The sequence below is a fragment of the Eimeria mitis genome, genomic scaffold (genome assembly GCF_000499745.2).
Source record: "Eimeria mitis Houghton genomic scaffold, Emh_scaff30, whole genome shotgun sequence".
NCBI classification, from domain to species: Eukaryota; Apicomplexa; class Conoidasida; order Eucoccidiorida; family Eimeriidae; genus Eimeria; species Eimeria mitis.
In genome coordinates, this window is record NW_024015196.1 from 44,165 (window position 1) to 65,310 (window position 21,146).

At 53.3% G+C, this 21,146-nt stretch overlaps 4 protein-coding genes across 4 annotated transcripts; 2 read left to right on the forward strand and 2 right to left on the reverse strand.

Annotated features, from left to right (window-relative positions):
• Window positions 1–713: 713 nt before the first annotated feature.
• On the forward strand, window positions 714–3,824 carry EMH_0032020 (major ampullate spidroin 2, putative; the record flags this gene model as incomplete). Its single annotated transcript, XM_038022519.1, has 8 exons — window positions 714–820; window positions 1,130–1,210; window positions 1,275–1,351; window positions 1,446–1,596; window positions 1,958–2,171; window positions 2,300–3,000; window positions 3,347–3,406; window positions 3,671–3,824. The coding sequence occupies 8 exons, from the start codon at window positions 714–716 to the stop codon at window positions 3,822–3,824; spliced, it is 1,545 nt and encodes a 514-aa protein (XP_037878373.1).
• A 453-nt stretch (window positions 3,825–4,277) lies between these two features.
• EMH_0032130 (uncharacterized protein) lies at window positions 4,278–7,215 on the reverse strand (the record flags this gene model as incomplete). The annotated part of the gene is made up of 7 exons (XM_038022520.1): window positions 4,278–4,328; window positions 4,467–4,915; window positions 5,038–5,106; window positions 5,251–5,393; window positions 5,879–6,076; window positions 6,267–6,712; window positions 6,829–7,215. 7 exons carry the CDS (start codon window positions 7,213–7,215, stop codon window positions 4,278–4,280), a joined length of 1,743 nt encoding a protein of 580 aa, XP_037878374.1.
• A 2,422-nt stretch (window positions 7,216–9,637) lies between these two features.
• EMH_0032240 (uncharacterized protein) lies at window positions 9,638–13,120 on the reverse strand (the record flags this gene model as incomplete). The annotated part of the gene is made up of 1 exon (XM_038022521.1): window positions 9,638–13,120. The coding sequence occupies one exon, from the start codon at window positions 13,118–13,120 to the stop codon at window positions 9,638–9,640; it is 3,483 nt and encodes a 1,160-aa protein (XP_037878375.1).
• A 5,610-nt stretch (window positions 13,121–18,730) lies between these two features.
• Window positions 18,731–21,030, forward strand: EMH_0032350 (uncharacterized protein; the record flags this gene model as incomplete). The annotated part of the gene is made up of 5 exons (XM_038022522.1): window positions 18,731–18,992; window positions 19,118–19,818; window positions 20,338–20,365; window positions 20,568–20,969; window positions 21,020–21,030. 5 exons carry the CDS (start codon window positions 18,731–18,733, stop codon window positions 21,028–21,030), a joined length of 1,404 nt encoding a protein of 467 aa, XP_037878376.1.
• Between the last annotated feature and the right edge of the window lie 116 nt (window positions 21,031–21,146).

Below are 21,146 nucleotides of genomic sequence, written 5' to 3' on the forward strand. Positions count from 1 at the left end.
GCGGGAGGGGGAGGAGGGGCTGCAGTAGTAGCCACTACTTCGTTTGCCTTTTTTTTTGTTACACTTATTTGAACTCAGAAAGGGTCTCTTTCTTTTCAGCTTCTCTCGTCTGGGCTTCTAGCTCGTCAGCCGCTAGTCTGTCCACAGTCGTCTTTCCCGCTGTCTGCAGCCTTTCCAGCTCATATTGGCATTTGTCCCCCATCTTTTTTCACTTAATTTGAGCTGCTACTGTTGCAATAAACCACTAGCGCGTCATCCGTCGCAGCTTGTTCCAGGCGTGCTACTAGGCAGCTCCTGGGGCCCCTCCGCCAGCAGGGGCCCCGCGGCTTTGCCCAGAGGCTTTCAGCCCAAGTAGGCAGTTGCAGGAGTAGCCACAGGGGAAGGGAGACACTGAGGTTGCTCCAAGACTCCTCCTGGCTAGGGTTCAGCCTCCAGGCAGTAGTAGTTGTGGCAAAGCAGGTGTAGTTGCATCACCGTCAGCAGCACGAACAGCAGCGGTATCACTGGCACCGACAACATCCGCAGCAATACGCGCACATACAGACAAAGGCAACAGACACTACAGGAGCAGCTCCTACAGCGACGGCTATAGGGGGCTGCAGCGGCCGAATGAAGTTGCGCTGCTGGGCCCCCAGCTCACCTGCAGCAGCCGCGGCAGTAGACATTTTCTTATTGCGAGCAGGAGGAAAATACAGGAGTAGCAGCTGCTGAAAATGGGGTTCAGCTCCGCCTCCGCGGCTGAGATGGGCCTGAGCAAGACCGAGTATGAGGACGCCGTCAATCTTGAGAAGCTGTACTTTCTTGCCAACAGCCACGACCAGTGCGCACTGTGCAGCAGAGGGGTAATTGGCTGTTTCTGCTGCCGCTGTTTTTTCTCCTCCTATTGCTGCCGTTTTGCTGCTGCGGATGCGGTGGCTGCATTTCGGCAGGCATTGCTGTTGTTACTGTGCTGTCATGCCCAGAATGTGCTTCTTGTTTATGGGCTTTTTCTTACTCGTTACTATCTCCGTACAGAAGACGAGGGGTTGTAAAGCATTTGTTGTATTGTGCTGTTTGTGTCCGACATCACTAAACAGGGCGTGAGCTCCGTGGACCTGCAGCGCTATGAGTTTCTCTGCAACGGCTGCAGCGCGGGGAAGACCTCAGCGAAGAAGATCGGGACGGATCGCTTCACGGCGTTTGAAGTGCAGAAACTCCTTAACAAGTTTGGGTGAGAGGCGGGTATATGCCTCCGATGTGCTGCTTGTGTTCGTGTTTTTTTTGCCGCCTGTCAGCGTGCTGTTGTGCCTTTCGGTTTTGGCTGAAGATGATATGTGTGCTTGCTCGGCTATCATCTTGCACATGATAGTCTGTGTGCTTGCTCGGCTGCATTTAGCGCATATACTTCTGTGTCAACGCTTGAAGGGTCTCGTGCGTCTGTTGGATCTTTGCTTGTTTTGCTGCAGCGGCAACAGCAGCAGCAGTACGCGAGACAGCGGAAGCAAACCTCGGAGCTCCTCGTCCCGAGCCCCCGAAAGAAGGAGACGCCACGGCAGAGGGCACTCAAGAAGGAGGGACTCACCTTCTCCTTCCAGCGAATCCCCGGAGTCTAGTGATGTACGTTGTAGCCAATGCTGCTGCTGCTGCTACAGCAGCATTATGTAGCTGAACATGCCGTTTTCCTCGGTGCCCTTGTGTCAGGGTGTACGCTTGCACAGCCGAAGACCACACATTGTATAACTCTGTCTTTAAGTAAAAGACTATACACGTGCAGTTGCACACATTTCATAAAGATCGAGGCATATGTAGCGCAAAGAGAGCTCCACGCATTTGCGCGAAGACAGTGGGTTGTATGGTCGATCTTGTTCCATGCATACCTCTCCATGCTGGTGCATATATCAACTCATGCACGTTTATGTTTGCAACACAGAGAAGCCACTTGCTGTTGGGTTGCTTGTGTTGTGCTTAAATGCTTCAGGACTCTCCCCCTAGGTCTTCCTGGGCCTCCTCGAGGTCCCGCGGAAATCGAGGAGACAAAAGCAGTGGCAGGCGCAAAGGCGCTCCGCAAGAGGACTTCGTTGCAGCCGGATGGCCACAGCCCAGCAGCAACGTATGGACGGGGGCCCCCGACACAGGAGCTCATCAGGGAGGCGTCCCCCAGAGCACGCTTCCCGGAATGGGGGGCCTTGCAGGTATGGGTATGACTGCTGTGCCACACACGCAACAACAGCAACCGCAGCAGCAACAACAGCCAAACGCAATGTGGAGGCAGGGACAAACCCCGCAAGGCCTCATGACCCCAAACATGCAGCAGATGCAGATGCCCCAGATGCCCCAGCAAGGTGCCCCTATGGGCTCCTTCATAGACCCCTCCCAGCAGCAGTGGAGAGCGTGTGGGGGACTCCAGCCGCAGCAGCCTATGCAGCAGTTGCACTCTCTGCCACAGTTACAGCCCCTGCAGCAGCCCAGTAGCTCTTTGTTTGGCATACAGCCGCAGCAGCAGCCGCAGCAGCAGCAGCAACCGTTCGGAATGGGAGGCGCCCTGGGCCGTCCTCCGCAGATGATGATGCAGCAGCAGCCGCAGCCGAATCTCATGCTGCAGCAACACCAGCAGCCGAACCCTATGATGCAGATGCAGCAGCTGCAACAGCCGCAGCAACAGACAAACCCCTTCGCCAGCATGAGGGGCCCCCAGCAGCCAGTTGCAAGACCTTCCAATCCATTTGCTTCTCTACAGGGGTCTCACTTTGGGGGGAGTCCTTTCCAGCAGCAGCAGCCACAGTTGCAGCAGTCGCAACTGCAGCAGTCGCAGTTGCAACAGCCGCAACTGCAGCAGCCGCTGCAGCAGACAGTGGGCATGCAGCAGACGTACCGTCCCCCAGGAGTACAGCAGCAAACGTCACCGTTTGGGGCTCCTGTGGGGGCCCCTAGTGGGGCCCCGCTGGGGGGAGGCTCTCTGGGCACTCCGGGAAGAGCTCCCGTTACGTCGACCAACCCCTTTGCTTCGATGGGCCAACCCAAGTGGGTCTCAGTTCTCATTTAGTAATGCAGTCGGCCTCTCTTTTCCCCTCGAGTATACGGCTTGTGTCTGGAAGCAGCTTAGAACAGTGACGCTGTCTGTATGCCATTTGCTTCGGTGCTCCTGTGGCGTCCTGTTCCTCTTGTTTCTGCTCGCTTCTCCGCCTCCAGGGTTGGGATCTGTAGTTGCATGTTCCTGCTGGGGCTCCGCAAGGTGCTATTTCGTTCTTGTTTGTTGCTGCCGAACAGGTGCCCCACTATGCGGAGCATATGTACAATGCGCTGCTGTCTCTGCGGTCTGTTCACTGTCACAAGTGTCTTCATGTGTCTGCTGTGAGTTGCGGCGCAGCGGGTGGGCGGGGAGTGGAGGACCGCCTTTCACAGCGAATACGTTCAACTCGACAATCTGGTGAGGGGCTCCTTTCAGGGAGAGCCCCCTTGAGCGGAGCTGCGCGCTCGCCGCCGTAGCAAATATGGCGGCAATCCGCCAGCTGATGCTGCTGCTTCTGCAACAGCAGCAGCTGCTGCAGCATTTGAAGTTCTCGCAGCATTTGCAGTTAACATTGCAGACGAATTACTACATAAACTGGGGCTTCGGAAATCTTAAGAGAGCATTTCCTCTCTTGAGGTTTATGTAGGAACCTGCAGCTTGGAATCCGTTGCTGCTGCGCAGGCGGAAGCAACAGCGAGCGACGGCAGCAATGTCTGCCACAGTATCTGGAGAGCAGAGTTTGCTGCACCAGAAAAACCGCTATGTGCATTCATCAGCATGCTTCGATATCCGATTCTATGGGAGGCACATGAAAGCACGCAAGCTACCGCCATAGGGAGGCTTCACGAACCAAACGTGAGCCTTTCAAGACGGCCGGTGTTCGGGACGATGTTGCTGCAACTGCTATGGCAGCTGCTAGGGGCTACTCTGTTGATACTAAGGAGCAGACAAACACAGTTGAAAGAGAGGTAGCAGCCAAGAGCAAAGAGCACCGGCATTCGGTCGCAACAGCAGTAGCAGCTAACGTACTGCAGGAGTAGCGCAACAGCCAGGCGCAACGGAACAACGCTAGGGTGTGAGTCTACCCTGACGTTGGGTCGTTCATGTTTCTTTTAGTGGAACCCTTTAGTTCGCAGATGTAGATACATCTCCGTGTCAGGCGGTTTCAGTTGGTTGGAGGCAGGGGTACGGTTCAGTTCACGTCGTTGTACCCTACGGTGGTGACTGCATCAACACGGACGGCGATGCAGCGGCTGCTGCAGCAGGGCCAGCGCTTTCCACGAAACGCTTAGTGCACTGCAGCCTCTGTGAAATCCTGTGGATGTCCCCCCGAGAATGCCTGCAGCAACGACAACAACACTTAGAGGTATTAGCAGCACCTGCACAACCATGGCCATCTACGGTAGTATTCGCAGTAGCAACAGTGGTAGCGATAGTGGTGAGCGTTTAAGCACCAACAGCAGCAGAGGGGGCATACTTCCAACGGATCTCCAATGGGCCAAATCAGGGAGGAGACAGGAGGGACCCCCGCTGCTGTCTGCAAGAAGTCGTCTTTCTTGCAGCAGCAGCAGCCGCAGATGGGCCCTCCCATAAGTGCGGACATTTGCCCCTCCACCCACGAGAGAAGTATGATACTTCTGAGGAGCGACTGCTGCTTCGCACATGCTACTCCAGTTGCCGCAGAGGGCCTCACGCCTGTGCTGCTGCTTCCTGTACAGTTCAAGTCTTCGGGAAGGGAAAGGCCAGCAGTAACTGCCTCCTGTAGCAGCATATCCGCAGCTACGGAAAGAGGGTCCTCGAAGAGGCCCCCCGTCGGCTGTGCTCCATGACGGATCAGCAAGTCTACCAACTGGGGGTTCCCGGCTGCGACTGCTGCGTGCAGCGGAGATACAGTAGTGGTGTTGCTGTTGCCGCTGCAGTTTACTTCTGCACCCAACGCCAGGAGCTTTGTCGTAGCGAGTAAGTCACCTTCCCTGCATGCCTGGATTGAACGAGAGACGCACCACACACTTGGGGCGCTGTCAAAGGGAGATATTCGAACTTCATACGGTATCGAGATTTATCCATGTTGGGTTCTAGTTCTTGCTCCTCACTCATTGTGGCTCCCTCTATATCCTCTACGGTAAGGACACATAGCCGACAGGGAAGCGGCTCTCTCTTCCCACAAAAAAAACGCATGAGTACGGGGCAGCACTCATCACAAGCAGCCAGCTACTAGGCGAAGTTAAACGCACACACAGAGCCCCCGTCAACGCTCTTACGAACCTGACAGAGAAGAAATGACAATTCTTTTGCCTGTTGGACCAGGGAAAGACGGTAACACAGGGGCATCGCGTGCTGCACTGCCTGCGGAGCCTCAAGGGCCCCTTGGAGACCGCGGCGAAAAGGCTTCCTTGTTGCGAGTCTGGTGGCAAGAGACACACATATGCAAGAGCGAGAAGAGAGACATTCATATTCGCACAGTTAAATGCGTTCACGCAAGCACCCCATTTCCCGAGCTGGGCAATCCCATAGGCGGAGACAGTGCCCCTTGCGGGAACAGTCTGTGATGTGGATTAGGACACGCGCATAAGAAAGGCAGGGAGAGACAGAGCAAGTCTTATGGAATAAAAAAGACGAGAGGAAGGCTGAAAAGCAGACAGCTAGCTAATACACTTGCAGGCAAACACTGTAACAGTCTGAGGAGACCGTCAACCACGTACTTCCGTGCAGTGCAATTAGATAGAACCGACGGAAGGAGGCACAAGTATAAATACAATGGTCGGAGAGTGATGCAGACACGAAGAGTCGGCACAATTGACAATTCCCCCCACCACTAAAAACAGAGGGGCAGGCCAAACCGCAGTGAGACAGGGGAACGTAAAGGCGCAAGCGTTCACTCTTGCTTACCTAGCAACATCAGTAGCGTGGAACTTTTCAAGAGCCCGCATACACTCTGAGGCATCCGTATGCCTTCGCAGGCGCAGTAGGAAAACATCTCGCGATGGCCCCACGAGCTCCGCTGCCTCGCATAGCAGCAGACGGCAGCATAGCACAGGATGCTGCAACGCCTTGTATAAGCTAAGCAACAGCTCGGGGAAGTGCTTCCTGTGACAGACATGCAGAGAAAGAGGCGTAAAGGGAAGAACGTCCGCGTACACTTCAGGAACTGCCAGTCGTTGCTCCAACGGCCAAGCGCAGGCCGCCGAGGAGCAGCAAGACACAGTGAATGACACACGCATGTGCGTTGGGGGCAGCTCAACAAGAGCACCAGTCCTTTGAACAAAATGGGGCTTACATGGGCTCTAGCAGCAGCAAAGTGCCGCCCACAGGCAGCGCGAATGCGGCGGAGTGGAGCACCTGGAGGAGAGCCTCGTCGCAAGGCCCTCGGGCGTCTGTGTTGTCTGTAGTGCTGCGTGCTATGATATCGTCGAGCCCTGCAACCAGCAAAATAAATCGTGACTGCAGCAAGGGCAACTCCTCGCTTAACATGCGGCAGTCATGACGCAGCAATGTGCAGCTTCCCAGGACCTCATGCACGCAAGCCGCGGTTTTTGCTAGAGGTCCTGCTGCAGATGCTCTTGCAGCTGATTCTTGAGCGGCTCCTGCGAATGAGGCACCGCTGTTCGGGGGCTCTCCTGCAGAGAGTTGCCGTCTGCAGGCCTCCCGGGCCAAGTGCAGCGCCCGCTGGGAGACGTCGATTCCCACATAAGCAGTCACCGCGCCATTCTGGAGCAGCCGCAGCTGCAGTCACGACAGCACACAGACAGCACCACCTCTTGCAGCCCCTATTACTGCTTCTGCTAACAATCTGACAGTTATGCAATAAAAACAAGACAAGTAGGGGGACAAGATCTTACGTGGGTTGGACGCGAGCCACACATCAACTCTAAAAGGGTGTGAGATAGGGGAATAGGCGGTCGTGCAACATGTCTCCTCTGTGGTTGCCTCTGCCGCTGCTGCTGCTGCTGCTTCAGTTCGCCGCATGGTTCATGTGCCCTTAACGCAGCAATATGCGCGTCTTCTAGCAGCACCTGAGCAGCTGCATCAGCTGAGCCTAGCTTCACAATGGGCTTGAGCACCTTCTGCAGGGACCGGGTTGAAATGAAGTACGCAACGCGGCCCCTTGCGTGCACCAAATCCCAGTATTGCGCTGTCCTCGTCGCATCCTCTCCCTGAGTGATACAGATAATATCAGGAAGAACATCCGCGATGATTCTGCTGCTAGAGACGACAGCACTCTGCATCACACTCTATCTGCAGGTAGAAGAAAATGAAACTTTGTTGTGCACACTTGGGGTGGGTTGCGCGTCTTTGCGGCGCTGCTGTCTGCAGACGAAGCCATGGCTCTAGCGGGTGGATAGGGTGGGCGGACGGTGGGGATGAGCTAATGCAGTCTGAAGACCTCCACTTGAGACTGCTTTCGGAATGCATCTGAATATTCCAGGAACTTCATGGCTGCAGGCGCTCCGCTGCGCAGTTTCAAGTTCCCCTGCGACTGTTGCGTTACCGGGAAGCTGCGGCATTGATATGGGCTTCGCCGAGGGTTAAAGTGTCACATTACTGCATCGCAAGGGTACTCCTATATACAGGCAATCACGCAAGAAAGTGCGAAGAGGGGCGCTAGGGTACGCACGCCGGATACTGGAATGGAGCGAAGCACACAGATGCAGCAACGGGATCGTTGCTGAGTTTTCTCTTCCACAGATGTAAGGTATAGTCTATCCATGCTGTGCAACTTGACTGTCTTCCTTGACTATGAGTAAGAGCTGGGCAGGTGGCTCGCGATGCTTCGAACAGGCCACACACTAGGTCCACCTTGTGAGCCAAGATGTAGTTAATACGTAAACGGGACACATCTTTAATAACATTCATGAGAAATTGGATATTTACAGCGCGCTTAATACATGAAAATGAAATATCGGGCGAGACAACGGTATTTTAGTGTGATCGCAGCTGCTGCATAGGCCGGGTGGAGTCCCCTGGGGTTCCGATCGGTAGTGCACAGCAGTACAATGTTGTGCCGGGACCAAATGCTGATCTCGCATAATTCAGAATACATGCAATTGATTTCATTGTTTGGATTATTTCTAATTGCACAAAATGTGTTAGAAGCGTTCGTTCTGCAGAGGGACAGATCTCAAGCCAACTAAACTCGAAATGAGCCAAACAAGGTAACTGTATCCCTCCGAACGAAGGCCTTTGTCTGAAGTATAACACCCCCATCTGCGCAGTTTGCAGGTAAAAGCCGACACGCTGCGCCGCCTGACTTGCCCGTTATACAGGGTGAGCAGGCTGATCCCGTATCAACTCCAGCAGGTTGCCGAGTCGGCGCAGAGAGCGAATGCCGGAATACAGCGCGATGTGGGGGCCACCGGACATGTGTCTTGCAAGATATTAGTACTTGGTCACGGCTAATCACGACACTGATGACAATTATGACGAACGGACGGGCAGAAGATAAAACGAGTCAGTGTACCACGCCTTTCTTGAGCATACACAGGACTAGATATCCAGGATCATCACTCGCTTTCTCGAGTAATGAGCCTACAGATCTAGTCATGTATGCTGGCGGAATTCTTTGAACTGCCTACAGACTACGCGACAAAACGAATGGCACATGCGGCATTCGATCACCTGATCAAACGCTTGGTCTGGGCCCGCCTAAACCGAGAATGCACAGCGTTGCATCACATGCTCAGATTCGACCGTGAAATTGAGAATAGGATAGAATTCCACCTACGATGTGTTCTACAACGACTTACTCGCGCTGCGCTCTGAAAGTAAGCGGCAGTATGAGTATGAGAAGCAATAAATCGAGGCTGAACAAAAGAAGCTGAATGGCACCGAATGCATGCTTGACGCAGCAGTTGGCACTCTACGGGATGATCCCTGCCAACGATCCCTCGATGCTATTTCCCCGAGTAAGGCTGAGAAGGAGCACTGGTAAGACGAATATTACGCACTGCAGGACACCGAGCACGACTTTTATTAGGGCGATCCAAACGTGTATATACAGCAGCAAGAAGAGAAAAGATATCCCAAGTTCGCAGGGTAGCGTTTTTTTCGAAGGCGTTAAGTGTAGACTATTGGCGGAAACACTACGGGTTGCGCCTCTGGTCCAAGTTTCCGAGGACGTCGTTAAGTCGCGTTTGAGAATTTCTTAAGCTTTCTCGAGCCCAACAAGAATGTCACAAGACGTGCTAGAGCCTGATAATGGCTTTGAAAAGACCTTCTGGGCACACTCGCACGCCCTGTCATTCTTAATGACGCGCTGCAAGGGCGACACCGTTCCTATCACATTTCTCTCTTGAGGGTGCGTGCGCTGGGGGCGCGGGCTTCGCTGATAAAAGCCGCTCAGCACTCCACCAGTGTAATGGTTATAGAAGCTAAACATCTTGAAGCTGCATTCGGGGAACTCGTGAAACGAGTTGTCAGAACTAGTTGCCATATGTTAGCGCTGCAGCGATTTGCCCCGAGGTGGGCTGTTGCACGACAGTCTGGGCCGGGTCGGTAACACAGAACGCCACAAGCCCCCCTGTTAGCTGTAAGTTGTCGTGGCAAAAAGCTTCGTAACGCTACGAGATCACTTCACAGGTACCGTTCTATATTCCTGGTACATCCTGTGACTCTGAAGTTTTCATGCATGACACGGAAAGTACTGAAACATTAGCAGCAGTATGCAGAGTTTCTCAGGAAGTTCACAGCCGCTTGCACTAGAAGGTTCATTTGTCCAGATCCTTCCTGCTGCTGCTGTTGTATGGGAGGCAACAACAGTACGATATGCCTCAATCCTCCAATCGAGGCACCCGAGGAGCAGCAACTGCTGCTGACGGGAGAAAGTGCGATGGTCCGGAGCTCTGCAACGACGCACCGTAGCACCGCAAGCATCCTCCGCTGGAGCAGGGCAACCGGCAGGCAGCTGGCGGAGGTTTCTGTCTCGAGCAACAGTGCAGGTAACAGGAGCGCACCAACTGCATGCTTTTCGCATAGTCGGAGTATCTGCCGTAGCCCCTCGCAAACCGGCGCGCACGGCGAATCGAGGTCATCCCCAGCGCTGCTCCTCCTTTTGTTGTCGGGTTTCAATGGTGCTTCTGCGGACTGTGCTGCTGCTGAAGGGCTCGACGTTTGAGACGCCTCATGACTCGTCCCCGCCGAAGCAACCGCTAGGTGAAAGCAGACTTGTGGACGCAACCTGGCTGCATGGCGAGAGACAAACACTTCTCCTTGTTGCAAAAGCAGCCGCTGCTGGCTGCCGAGGTAGTTGCTGCTGCGTCTCACTGAATGCATAGCCGCGCGGAGCAGACGTCGCTGTTCCTCCAGGGAAGGTAGTAGCAGATCTGGAGTATCATTCCCCAACTCAATACATCCACAACTTTCTTGCATGGCCGCCCCAGTGGGCAGGACGGCCCCTGAAAGAGACGCTCGCGGCCCGCTCTTCAGGGCAGCAAACAGGTCGTCAGAGAGACCGTCGGCTTCAGGCCAGCTCAGCGGATCCCCACAACTCAGCCTCCCACTGCTGCCCACCGAGCAATAAAGCGGGCTGTCACGCATATTTCGCACGTCTTTGTAGCAGTACGAAGAGGAACCACCAGGCCAGTCTGCGAGCTGTTCCTCAGGAAAGGCTGTGCTTCCTTGTCCTAGCAACGACAGCCATTCACCAGCGCACGAAACAGTCGCGCTCCCCAGCTGCTGCTCGTTTTGCTGCTCTGGAGCAGCAGCAGTACTAGACGGAAAGAAATCCGCTGTGAGACCTGTGCAGACGTGCAACCAGATCGTTCGTCGGCGCTGAGCCCCGAATATAAGCCGCACCTCTGCATGTTCCTGTACCCCCCCCAGCTGCCGAGGTTGTTGCTGCTGCGGGAGCATTCCCGAAGGGCGACGCTGCTGTGGCTGCATTGCACCAGCTGCTATGCCCTGTAGCAGGCGAGGCATGTCGAAAACCGGCCCCTGGTGAGCGGCGGCTGCTACTGCGAGTTGCCTCTGGTGTTGCTTGCGGAGCTGAGAATGTGTCGCACCCGCAGTCAAATCCATGGAGGACCCCTGCAGCCCTTGTTGCTTCTGCTGTTGTTGCTGCTGCTTGTGCTGTACTGTTTGTCGTAGCTGGGCTGATCCATTGTGTGCTGTCTGCTGATTTTGCTGTTGCTGCTGCTGGCATTTTTGCCCAGCAGCAGCTGTTGCACCCATGAGTGCACTAATGGCAGCCGCAGCAACTGCTGCTGATCCTAAATGAGGCCCTACTGCACCCGAGCTTCGCAGACGCTCCTCTTTTGCTGTATCTGGGGCACCAGCAGCAGCAGGAGTACAATCAGCGCCTCTAGAAGAGTCATGGGAAGACGTTCCATCCTGGCTAGGGCTGCCGCCGCGTCTTCTGAAGAGCTGACGCGCCGCCATCCCAACCTGCCGCCAGGTTGGCTGTTGTTGGTCGTGCAGCAGCTGTTCCTGCCGCTGCTGCTCCTGTTGCTGCTGCTTCCAGTTAAAGGTCCACCTCTCAGTTTCATCTGCAGAAGGCAGAGGGGGAAGCACCAGCTCTTGGCACGCCGCCCCATGCACAGCAGCAGAACCATGCTGCAGTAAGTAAAGATCTGCTGCTACGTTCTTGAACATGTGCAGCTGCTGCTTGCGCAGAAGCTGTTGTTCGTGTTTCCAGTGTCTCTCAAGCAGCTCACACTCACTCAAGTGCTGTTGCACCAGCTCCTGCAAGTCCCTTTCGCACGCCTCAAGAGCAGCAGCAGCAACTACTGTTGGGTCTTTTGCATCACTCTTGTCAGTACAAGACTCAGAACGAGCAGCAACCGCTGCTTTCAAAGCCTGTTCTTGCTTCTCCCTCAAGGCACAGGCTGCCTCCATTTCAATGCCTTGTCGCTCTGCCAGTTGCCGCTGCGCATCCTGCTGCTGCAACAGCAGCTGCGCGAATGATTCTCTACATTCTTGCTGCAGTTGACGTAGAAGGGCTATGCTGCTGCTGGTCCTGGTGCTTTCCCGCCTCGTCTCTGTTTCTGAATTACTGGTGCGTGGGGGAGCTGCATGAAACACCATCTGTTGCTTCTGCTGTTGGCGTATTCGGTTTCGCTGCACATTGTGCGTGGCTTCCTGTTCGGCTAAGGTGCAGCAGCAGCACCAGTAAGCTAGAGCTCTCAATGCGGCGAGACGGAGACAGATGCCTCCGCGAAGAGAAGCAGATGCAGCAATTGTGGTCGATGCAGCGCCTACACAGCGTTGTTGCAGCGCAGGAAACCCACCAGCTATACGCGCCGCTTCAGCGGCAGCAGAGGGGTCGGCGATTGCTAGGGCCTCCGCTCTAGCAGAAGTCGTGCTGCGTAGGCCGAGGTCAGCAGCAGCAGCAACAGCAGAAACTGGTAATGGGTCTGTCAGCCGAGGGGACCAAGACGCGACAACCCACAAAAAAGACAGCAAGAAGTAACCGTCAGGTACTTTAGTTCCTGTGGCAGCTGCTACTCTTGTTGTTTTTGTCACATTCCCCGCTTCAATGGCTGCCCTGAATGCCGAGACGCTGCTGGAGTGGGGGTCTCCAGTCGAGAGGAGTTTGCCCCTCTGCGCGTTATGAGCTGGTCGCTGCTGCTGTTGCACTGGTGAAATACCGCGAGAACAGAGGCAAAGCACCAGCGGCAGCCGCTCTGGCGAGAAGAATGCTGCCCTCTCCTCTTCAGCTAGCAGCACATGACGCATAAGTGTTGAACTGCTTGCGCCTGCATGTCGTTGCTGTCGTTGCAACAAGCGCTGCTGTCCAACCGTGTGAAAACTCAAGAAGGAGCCTGTTCCCACAGGAGATTGAAAAGTGGCCTCCACATTCTGACGAGTCTCTCCTGCCTCATACGGCTCGCCTAGAGCTTGTTGCAAGCAGGAGGGGGGCTTTGATACAGCTGTGGCAGCTGGGGCAGCTCCAGAAGCAGCCCAGAAAACCAGCGTCCCATTGCACAGACTATGTGCCGCGGCGTCCAAGGCGAAGTCGGAAGAGGGCGGAGCACTAGGAGTTGCAGATGCTGCAGGGAGAAAACGGCCAGGCAATGGTGCTGGGACAGGGCGACCTCGTGTTGACTCATCAGGACCCCGAATGTGCTGCTGCAATTGCTGCTGTTGCTGCTCCTTTCGCCTTTGTTCCCCTTTTTCTTGTTCTCGTGTCTGCTCCATTGACTTGCCAGCTTTATCTGTGAATGTTTCCTTCCTCGATAAGCTAGCTGTCTATCTGCCTCGTTCTCCTGTGGGCTTCTCCTCAGTCTGATATTTGCCCGTCCCTTCCTGCCGTTCAGCTTGCTTTATTAGTCCGACGGCCTTCATACCTGGAAAAATTAAGTAGAAGACAGTTCCCGTTGCTGGTGCCCCAGCTACGACACCAGTTACTGTTGCTTCGCTCTTTTGTCGGCAGCGAATGAGACCGCCGGCCCCATGGTGTGTTGCCGAACACTACACGAGGCTTGGAATTCACTGAGAATGCTCAAAGTAGCAGTAGAAAAATAGGTGAAGGTAGAAACGTTGCCAAATAATTAAAAGGCTCCGGTGGCAGTCTCTACGGTTAGAGGGGGCCTTGAGCACATAGTGGCAACGCGCTCGGCTGTGGAATCCAGTGTTATTTATGTTAAGAGCTTCTTAGTCCCTACACTAAAGTATTTTGACACCCTAAGTGCCCCTAGTTTGATCCTGTCTTCGCTGCTGCCGGAACTATGTGGAGTTGGTACCGGTTAAATTCAGTGCGCGAGTAGGTACACCGTGCAGGAGCTCGAACTGTTCACTACACAGAGCCCCGACCACATACGGGATGTGCATTATTTCCTTTGAGTGGATTACCCCCTCCAACTAGACTAATTTCTGCTTATCTGTAGTTCTGCAATACGTATCACGCAAAGTGGACCGGGCAGCCAACAACATCTGCCGCCAATCGCAGCCTGTCGCCGGCCACGTTAGATGCGAGAGTACTTGCTCGTGTTTGTTGATAAGTTGGAATGTCTGCCAGAAGACGTATGCACCCATCCCTGCGGTTGTGTATGCTCATGGAGACCAACTAGGTGTCTAACAACTGTCGACGGTGTTCGTGCAAACATTCTCTGTCTGAAGCTATTCTGTGTTGTTCTACTTCTGTTCACCTAGCTAGTAGAGGGAAAATATGTGTTTAACACGCATACTGTTTTACTGCATGCAGCAAGAGTGGTGTGAGTATGCTTCCGTATGGGTCTGCCGTGCAGCGCAAGTTACATCGAGGAGCGCTGCATCTCATGGCGGGGGGGCCTAATCTTCATACCAGTCGGAAGTCCAAATGACAGCGAAGTGGAGGCAGTAGAGGGACTCGTGGCCTTTCTGAAGGTGTACTTTCGTTTTTAAGGCGCACCCAAAGACGGACAGTTGCTATTGAGATCCTATTTGTTATGAGGAGACGCGCGACAGTTGAGGATATTTCAAAGCACGATCGCCTGTTTTCCGGAACACCTACGGACTACCGAGGTTCTCCCAAGTGCGCTTCAATTCAGCTTTATTCCCAAGACTGCAGTGGAACTGGCAACGGCACAATTATCAACTCCTCACAATGAAAATCTATCGATAGAACGCTACATCGAGAAGCGTCAGTCACTGATGAGCAGAATACAAATGGTGGACTCGGATCTTATGTAATTCATTGGGCCATAGCAGTGTTCTTTCCTGGAAAGCGGCAGCCAGTAGCTAGCTAGGCCTTAGACTCACTTGTCCATAGCAGTGTTCTTTCCTGGAGAGAGGCAGCCAGCAGCTAGCTAGGCTAGGCGTTGACCCACATACAAAGCCTGCAGATGTTGGAGCTGTGAATGCCAGCCCCCCTTAGATAGATGTAAGAGCCAAGAACAGAAAGCAGCAAACGGATCTAACGTTCAGAAAGTAGGGGGGGCATGTTCCGAGAGGTGGTCTTGCTGCGTTTATAATACACTAGGTGACATAAATCATAGGGAATGTGACTGACAAAAAGTGAGGAAGTGGAGATGCAAGATATTGACAAGCATCGCCAGGGAAGCAAACAGAGCGATCAGGGAAACACCGAGGCTCCCACGCAACGTGCAGCGCCGTGGATGTAGTGCACAGGAACTACAATGGAGCTCAAAGTGGAACCTTCACAGACCTAGTTAGCTGTAAGAGAACGAATACAATACTTATAGAGACAAGTCATATCACTTTAGACAGAAAGTTAGGATAAGCAAACCAAGAATTCTCAGCAACCACACCAGCTTATGGCTGGCTGCAAGATTGATGCTGCTGTTGAGATTCTGACTCACTGCATATTTAGAGAGACAGACCCATTATTCTTCGATTTCCCTTTTGAGGTTATTGGACTCAAATATCTTTTAAAGGCGATTATTTAAATATTTGCGTCCTTGTAGTATAGGCAGGCTGTGTTTGGTGCATAGCTCTAGAGTTTGAACCCAGTAGGTTTGTCAGAGGGTACACACGTAGTAACATCCGAGCCCGCCGTTCACTAGAGTCTTGAGACAAGCGGAGGTGGCATTCTCACTCGCACATCCATCTCAATTCAAATCTGCTACACTTCAACTTTCTCCTGATGATCAGGAGCTGCCAGATCTACACGACAAAAGCTGCTAAGTGAGTCGGAGATATAAAGCTAGGGCGCTGCGGTCTACTTATCTAATTACTAATAAAATGTCTGCGATGGCAGCCAAAACACGAAGGCCAATGCGTAAAGTGAGGGCCAAATCCAAAAGCGGGTCTCAACGCAGTGAAAAGGAACTTCTACGTTGCTCTGTGTCATTAGACGTAATCGTAGGCATGCAATCAGGGGCTCAGCGGAGGGGAATCGTGGAATATGTTGAGGGTAGCAATCAGACAGTGCACGCTCCCGCACTCTCAACATCATTCATATGCTTTACGGTGAAAATGCAAATGCGTTAGGAGCGGGGAAAGTGGAATGAGTGGGTGCTCGAAGAAAAATGGAGTAGTGAGACTCCAACGAAGCACAGCGGCATTTCCAGAAACGAAGGGGAACTGCATGCATTTCTACTCTTCCTCGGGCGTTAACAGAATCGAATTCCTCAGAGCACCTATCTTCGTGGAGCTGTCACAACGAAGGCGGCACAGTTGAAGGAATAGGTGTCAGATGCATTAAATTGCAAGGAGCTTCCACCGGGCCAACCGCCCGCTGGGCACCGAATGCGCCCCAATAAACTTGATAACGGGCCATTTGCAGACCTTGTTCCGACCTACAGGAGAGCCCATCTTCAATATGAAATCGAAGGAAAAGCTAAGAAACTGCTGAAAGAGCAAAATTTGGCCACAATCCGGTGATGAGGAAGAGAAAGGACGGAGCGCCTGTAGTGAATATCCACTACAATCACGGCAAGATTTCCATCTGGCAGCTTGCAGTACTCATTGCGCTGGAGTTGGGATTGTTTAAATATGGAGGTGGACGTCATCCACCTCCATATTTAAACAATCCTCCAGGGTTCTATTTATTAAGTACTGTACGAATGCCCTTGTTACTGGTTAGTGAAAAAATGTGGATCGCTTTTGACTACATCAGATGCTGCCATGAGATTTAGAGCAACAAGATGTCTTAAGATAAACCAGGCCGCCTCCTCCCCAGCCTCTTGGGCCGCTATGTCGCGGCTAGTGGTGATAAGTGAGAACAAGCCTGGAGCAGATAACAAGAAGAAACCTTCTTTAAGCTTTGTTTGGCTTCGTTTGTTGGTCGAAATATATGATATGTTTGAGTTTCCGTGGGTTAGTAAGGCTAGTTGAGGTTTGGGGTCAGGTTATGTTGACCGGTCCGCTATTATTTGCAGTGCGGATTTAGGGGTGTGCCCCCCATGGGACTTTCGGAGGTTCAGCCTATTATTCAGTCGGTGTTTAATGAGACACAGATTGAACAATAATAATTCTTGATAAGCACGTACTAAAACAATGCCTAACAAGAGATGGACGGATGGCTCTCAAATCATCAGCTTCTTTGGTTCGCAGTTCCTTCGTTCTCTTAGATATTTACCACTCCATCGCGTGAGGGATGAAGGCTCCCAACCTGAACTCATAGTGGATTTCGCCTACGTGTGTACTCTCATTGGGGAGACAAGTCCCAGAGCTAAAGAAACTGATTTGTGCACCCACTGATGAGGGTGGAGTCCAACTACCGACGGGCCTTAGATCTAGGTCCCCAAACACCCCTCAGTTGGCCTGCTACAGGGGAGGTTCTCACAGCGCATATGCGTCGACTACAAGCTCCTCAATAGAATCGCGCTGAAGAAAAAGCTTCCGAGCCTGAAAAAGACAAAATATCTGATTAAGTATGGGATTCGGGAACATACTTATCATTTGCCTTTGCTGACGTACTTTTTGAGACCCCGATACAACCTGACAGCAGGCACAAGCGTTGCAAACCATAACTCGCAAACTAAAGTAGGCTACACGGTGTAACAACCGATGCATGTGACGCTCCTGTTCGGAGTCGGAGTATGCTCTCTCAGCAAGCCTTCGACTCGAAAGAAACAAAAGCTTGCTACTTGCACGGGTTGGCGGATAAGCCCCCGCGCCTTCCTTTCCTCCCCTCGGTGCACCCACCATTTCTTGGAAGATCAGAAACACCAGCGCTTGCGTTCCTTGGCGGGAAAGGGTTTGGCGGATACAACATGGAGCTGATGTTGGTACATGCATTTTTGCTTGTGTTTAGGCTGGATACTACGGGCTAAGGAAGTGTTTAACTATTGTCTATAGCGTGCTTCAAAAGGGAGCCTGCGTATGGTTGCATGCGGGGTAGTATCGCAGAAAAAGTTGCACCAAGGAGGGTGTAACGAGAGTCCTCGATATGATTCGAGGACCCTCGTGAGCTGCAAGAAAATGTTCCTGCGCTAACTTCACGCGAACCATGCTACAATGCTGCATAGTACTGCAACCCAGGTCAGGCTGTCCACGGCTCTTACTAGGCCCACGCCATCGTTCCGATGTGCCCAGTAGGCATAAATGCTGGAGAGAAGGTCAGTTGCTTTTGTGGAACCATTGTCCTGAGGATTTTTATGTTTCTGGAGCTTATAAGGTTGTACGGCAACGGTTGAGGAGACTCGTCCAAGCGACCCAGCGACAACAAACGACTGGAGGTGGTATCCCGCAAATCTTGGAGATTTGTTTTAAATGCAGCGAAAAATGAAACTTCAGTAACATTTAGTGACCATATGGCGGGAAAGTTTTTCGGTTTTTCGCAACCCCACCTGTCGGCAGAACGCATATGCATACCGCTCCCGAGAGTACAGGGGGAAGGGTTCGAGAGGTAGATCTTGAACAATTTTGTATTTCAAGGATGCGAGACTCAGCAATTTTACATTTGCAGCACTTCTGTCCATTTGTTTAGAGGAAAGAGCGCAAATTCACATACAGCCTGCAGGGCTAGTTGGATGCCACTTTCGCTGCCAGCATGTCTCCACCGCTTCCACGGGTGCGGGTAGCCTAACATACCTTCGGTCTTCCACTCAGCTCCAAACGGCTACCACTTTCTCTCCTTTATAATTGGACCTTTGGACAGCTTTTTAAAGAAGGTTGTTCCCCGGTTTCAGCTCGAGCTCTGTGAAGAGGAAAGCAGAGCACTGCAACTCGGAAGTTTGCAGTTGGGCTTGCATCCGATCCTACCCGGGGCATCCATGTACTACTTTTCTGTATTTCTTGTAAAATACCCGTAAGAAAAAGATATAAAAGGGGTGTTCTCACTCTTTATCTCCAAATTTCTCGCCTCCACCCACAGTTCACCGTGGAGCCACAAGCTGCTTGCGCCAGTTTACCAGGGGCCGCATGGAGCCGTCTGGGGGGACGCCGTTACCTGGTGTAGCGTCGCAAGAGGTGGCAGAGAATGCGACGCCACCACCTGCTGAATCGGAGGCTCCGTTACCGGCCCCAGTGAAGCCGGGTGAAACCGCTGCCCCAAACAAGTCTACGGGGAAGCTGGTGGGTCTTGTTATGCTCATCCTCGCTGCCGGGGCGCTCCTGGCTCTAAAGCCTAAACTCGGCAGTCGTCCTCCGAAGGTAGTGCCGCCTCCGCCTCCGCCTCTTCCCGGTAAGCAGGTGACACGTTTACTCGAGGCTACTACCCCATGGGCGAACAGCACTTTCCCGGAAACCAGCTGAGTTGAAGGCAACTGACTGCCTTTCTACCATTGTTGTGCGTGTGCTTGAATGCAGAGGGCTTCCTGGCTCCCCCAAAGAAACCTGAGGAAGGATTGAAGCCACCAAAAACCAGGCCACCCCCACCTCCTGTTGACGCAGAACCTGAAGAACCTGAAGAACCTGAAGAACCGGCACCACCAACCAGACTGCCGTCCGGATTACCTAGAGTACTGCCCTCTTTAGATGAGCTGAAATCGTTCCAGAGTCGCAGAAAACAGGCGCAAAAGGGCTCCCCAGATGCTCCTAAAGAACCGGCTCCACCCACAGTTCCAGAGGCTCCTGAAGAACCGACTCCACCAACAGTTCCAGAGGTTCCCGTAAAACCGGCTCCACGCAAAGTTCCGGAGGTTCCTGAAAAACCGGCTCCACGCAAAGCTCCAGAGGCTCCTGAAGAACCGACCCCATCCACCGTTCCAGAGGCTCCCGTAAAACCGCCTCCACGCAGAGTTCCGGAGGTTCCTGAAAAACCGACTCCCGCCGTTCGAGAGGTTCCTGTAACACCAACTGCGCCCAAGGATCCAGAAATTCCTGAGGAACCGCCTAAACCGCCAGCTCGGGGAGAACCGGTCCCACCGAAGGAACCTGAGGCTCCTGAACAACCGGTGACAGAGACGATTGCTGAGGCTCCTGAAACACCAACCAGGCCACCCAGGAGGCCAATACCGCATCCAGGGATTGGTATCCCGCTTCCGGGCCTCCGTAGGCCAAGCGAAGAAGTAAGTACCGGCTGCTGAGGCGACTCTCAGTTCGATTTGTAATGCGGCACGAGTGCTCTTGCAGCGAATGTGAAGAGCGAATATTTTTGTATATTTATGTGACGAATTTGCTGCTAGTCGAATAGGATATCGATGCCTGTGCCGCTATAATAGGTGGTTTTGGTGTTAGCTCTTGTAGGGTGTGCGGGCTTGTCCTCCTGCTGTCTCGGCGCTAATCACAGCTGTGCGCACGCGACTATGTAGTACTGCTGAAATAGATTTGCGTTCGTCATGGGTCCCAGAGCGAATTCAGCTCCTGCAGCAGTTTGTTTATAGCCAGTGCTCACGATTCCCATTTGAGATGGCTTCCTTTGCCGTATTAAACATAAAGTGTTCGGGGTACTAGAGGGCTTTGCTGTGTTGCATGGTGTTATGACGGCGGTTTCGTTCGTAAATTCAACCTGGCCGGAGGTGTGCATGCGCAAAACGTGCGGGTCAATTCGAGAAATTTTGCTAACTTCTTGTGTACGCTGCATGCAGGAGCCTGAACCAACCCAACCAGTCAAACGTGAGCCCGCCTAACAGCTAAAGACGGCGTCTACGGGGATGCTGCCTCTGACATTTTGTGCTAAAGGGTTTCTATATCACTCAGCAGCACTTCAGAGGTGGCGTGAAAGCCCCTTTGAGCGTGTTCACCTGCTGTTTGTCCCTGTTGATCTGGCCTTGAAAGTGTCCGTTTTCGCTGTGAAGTTGTCTTGTGTGCAATGCAGCTGTCCCCCGGACGAGACGCACCGCTACAAGCAGTCCACCCGATACGCCGACGGAGAAGGAAGAGGAAGGGAGCCCGCAGAGGCCAGTACCAGCCGTACGAACGCGTAGGCCGAGCGCTACAACGCCGGATACGGAGACTGTGCCTGTATTCCTTGATGAGAAGCCTGAAACCGGAGAACCCGAACAGCCCGCACATAGCGAAGAACAGCCAGTGGAACAGGCAGAGACACAGCCACAGCCAGAAGAGCAGGGGGAGGCGGCAAAAACTGCAGAACAAACAGTTGTAGAACCGGAACCGGCCCAGCAACAACCGGCGAAATCTCCATTCGGACCTGACCTAGACGATCTTGATGATGAGGGAGAGGAATTCGATATAGACGAAGCTGAGCTAGAGAACCTAGGTGAAGCTCCTGGAAATGGGCCGGGCCCTGCGGGCGAACACCACGGTGAGGGCAGCGGTGAAGAAGGCGGTGAAGAGGAAGCTGCTGCAGCAGTGACCCCCGCAACCCCGGCGACTCAGCCAGAGGAACCCTCTTCGCCACCAGAGCCCCCAGTCGTCCCCCAGACGGCACCAACTC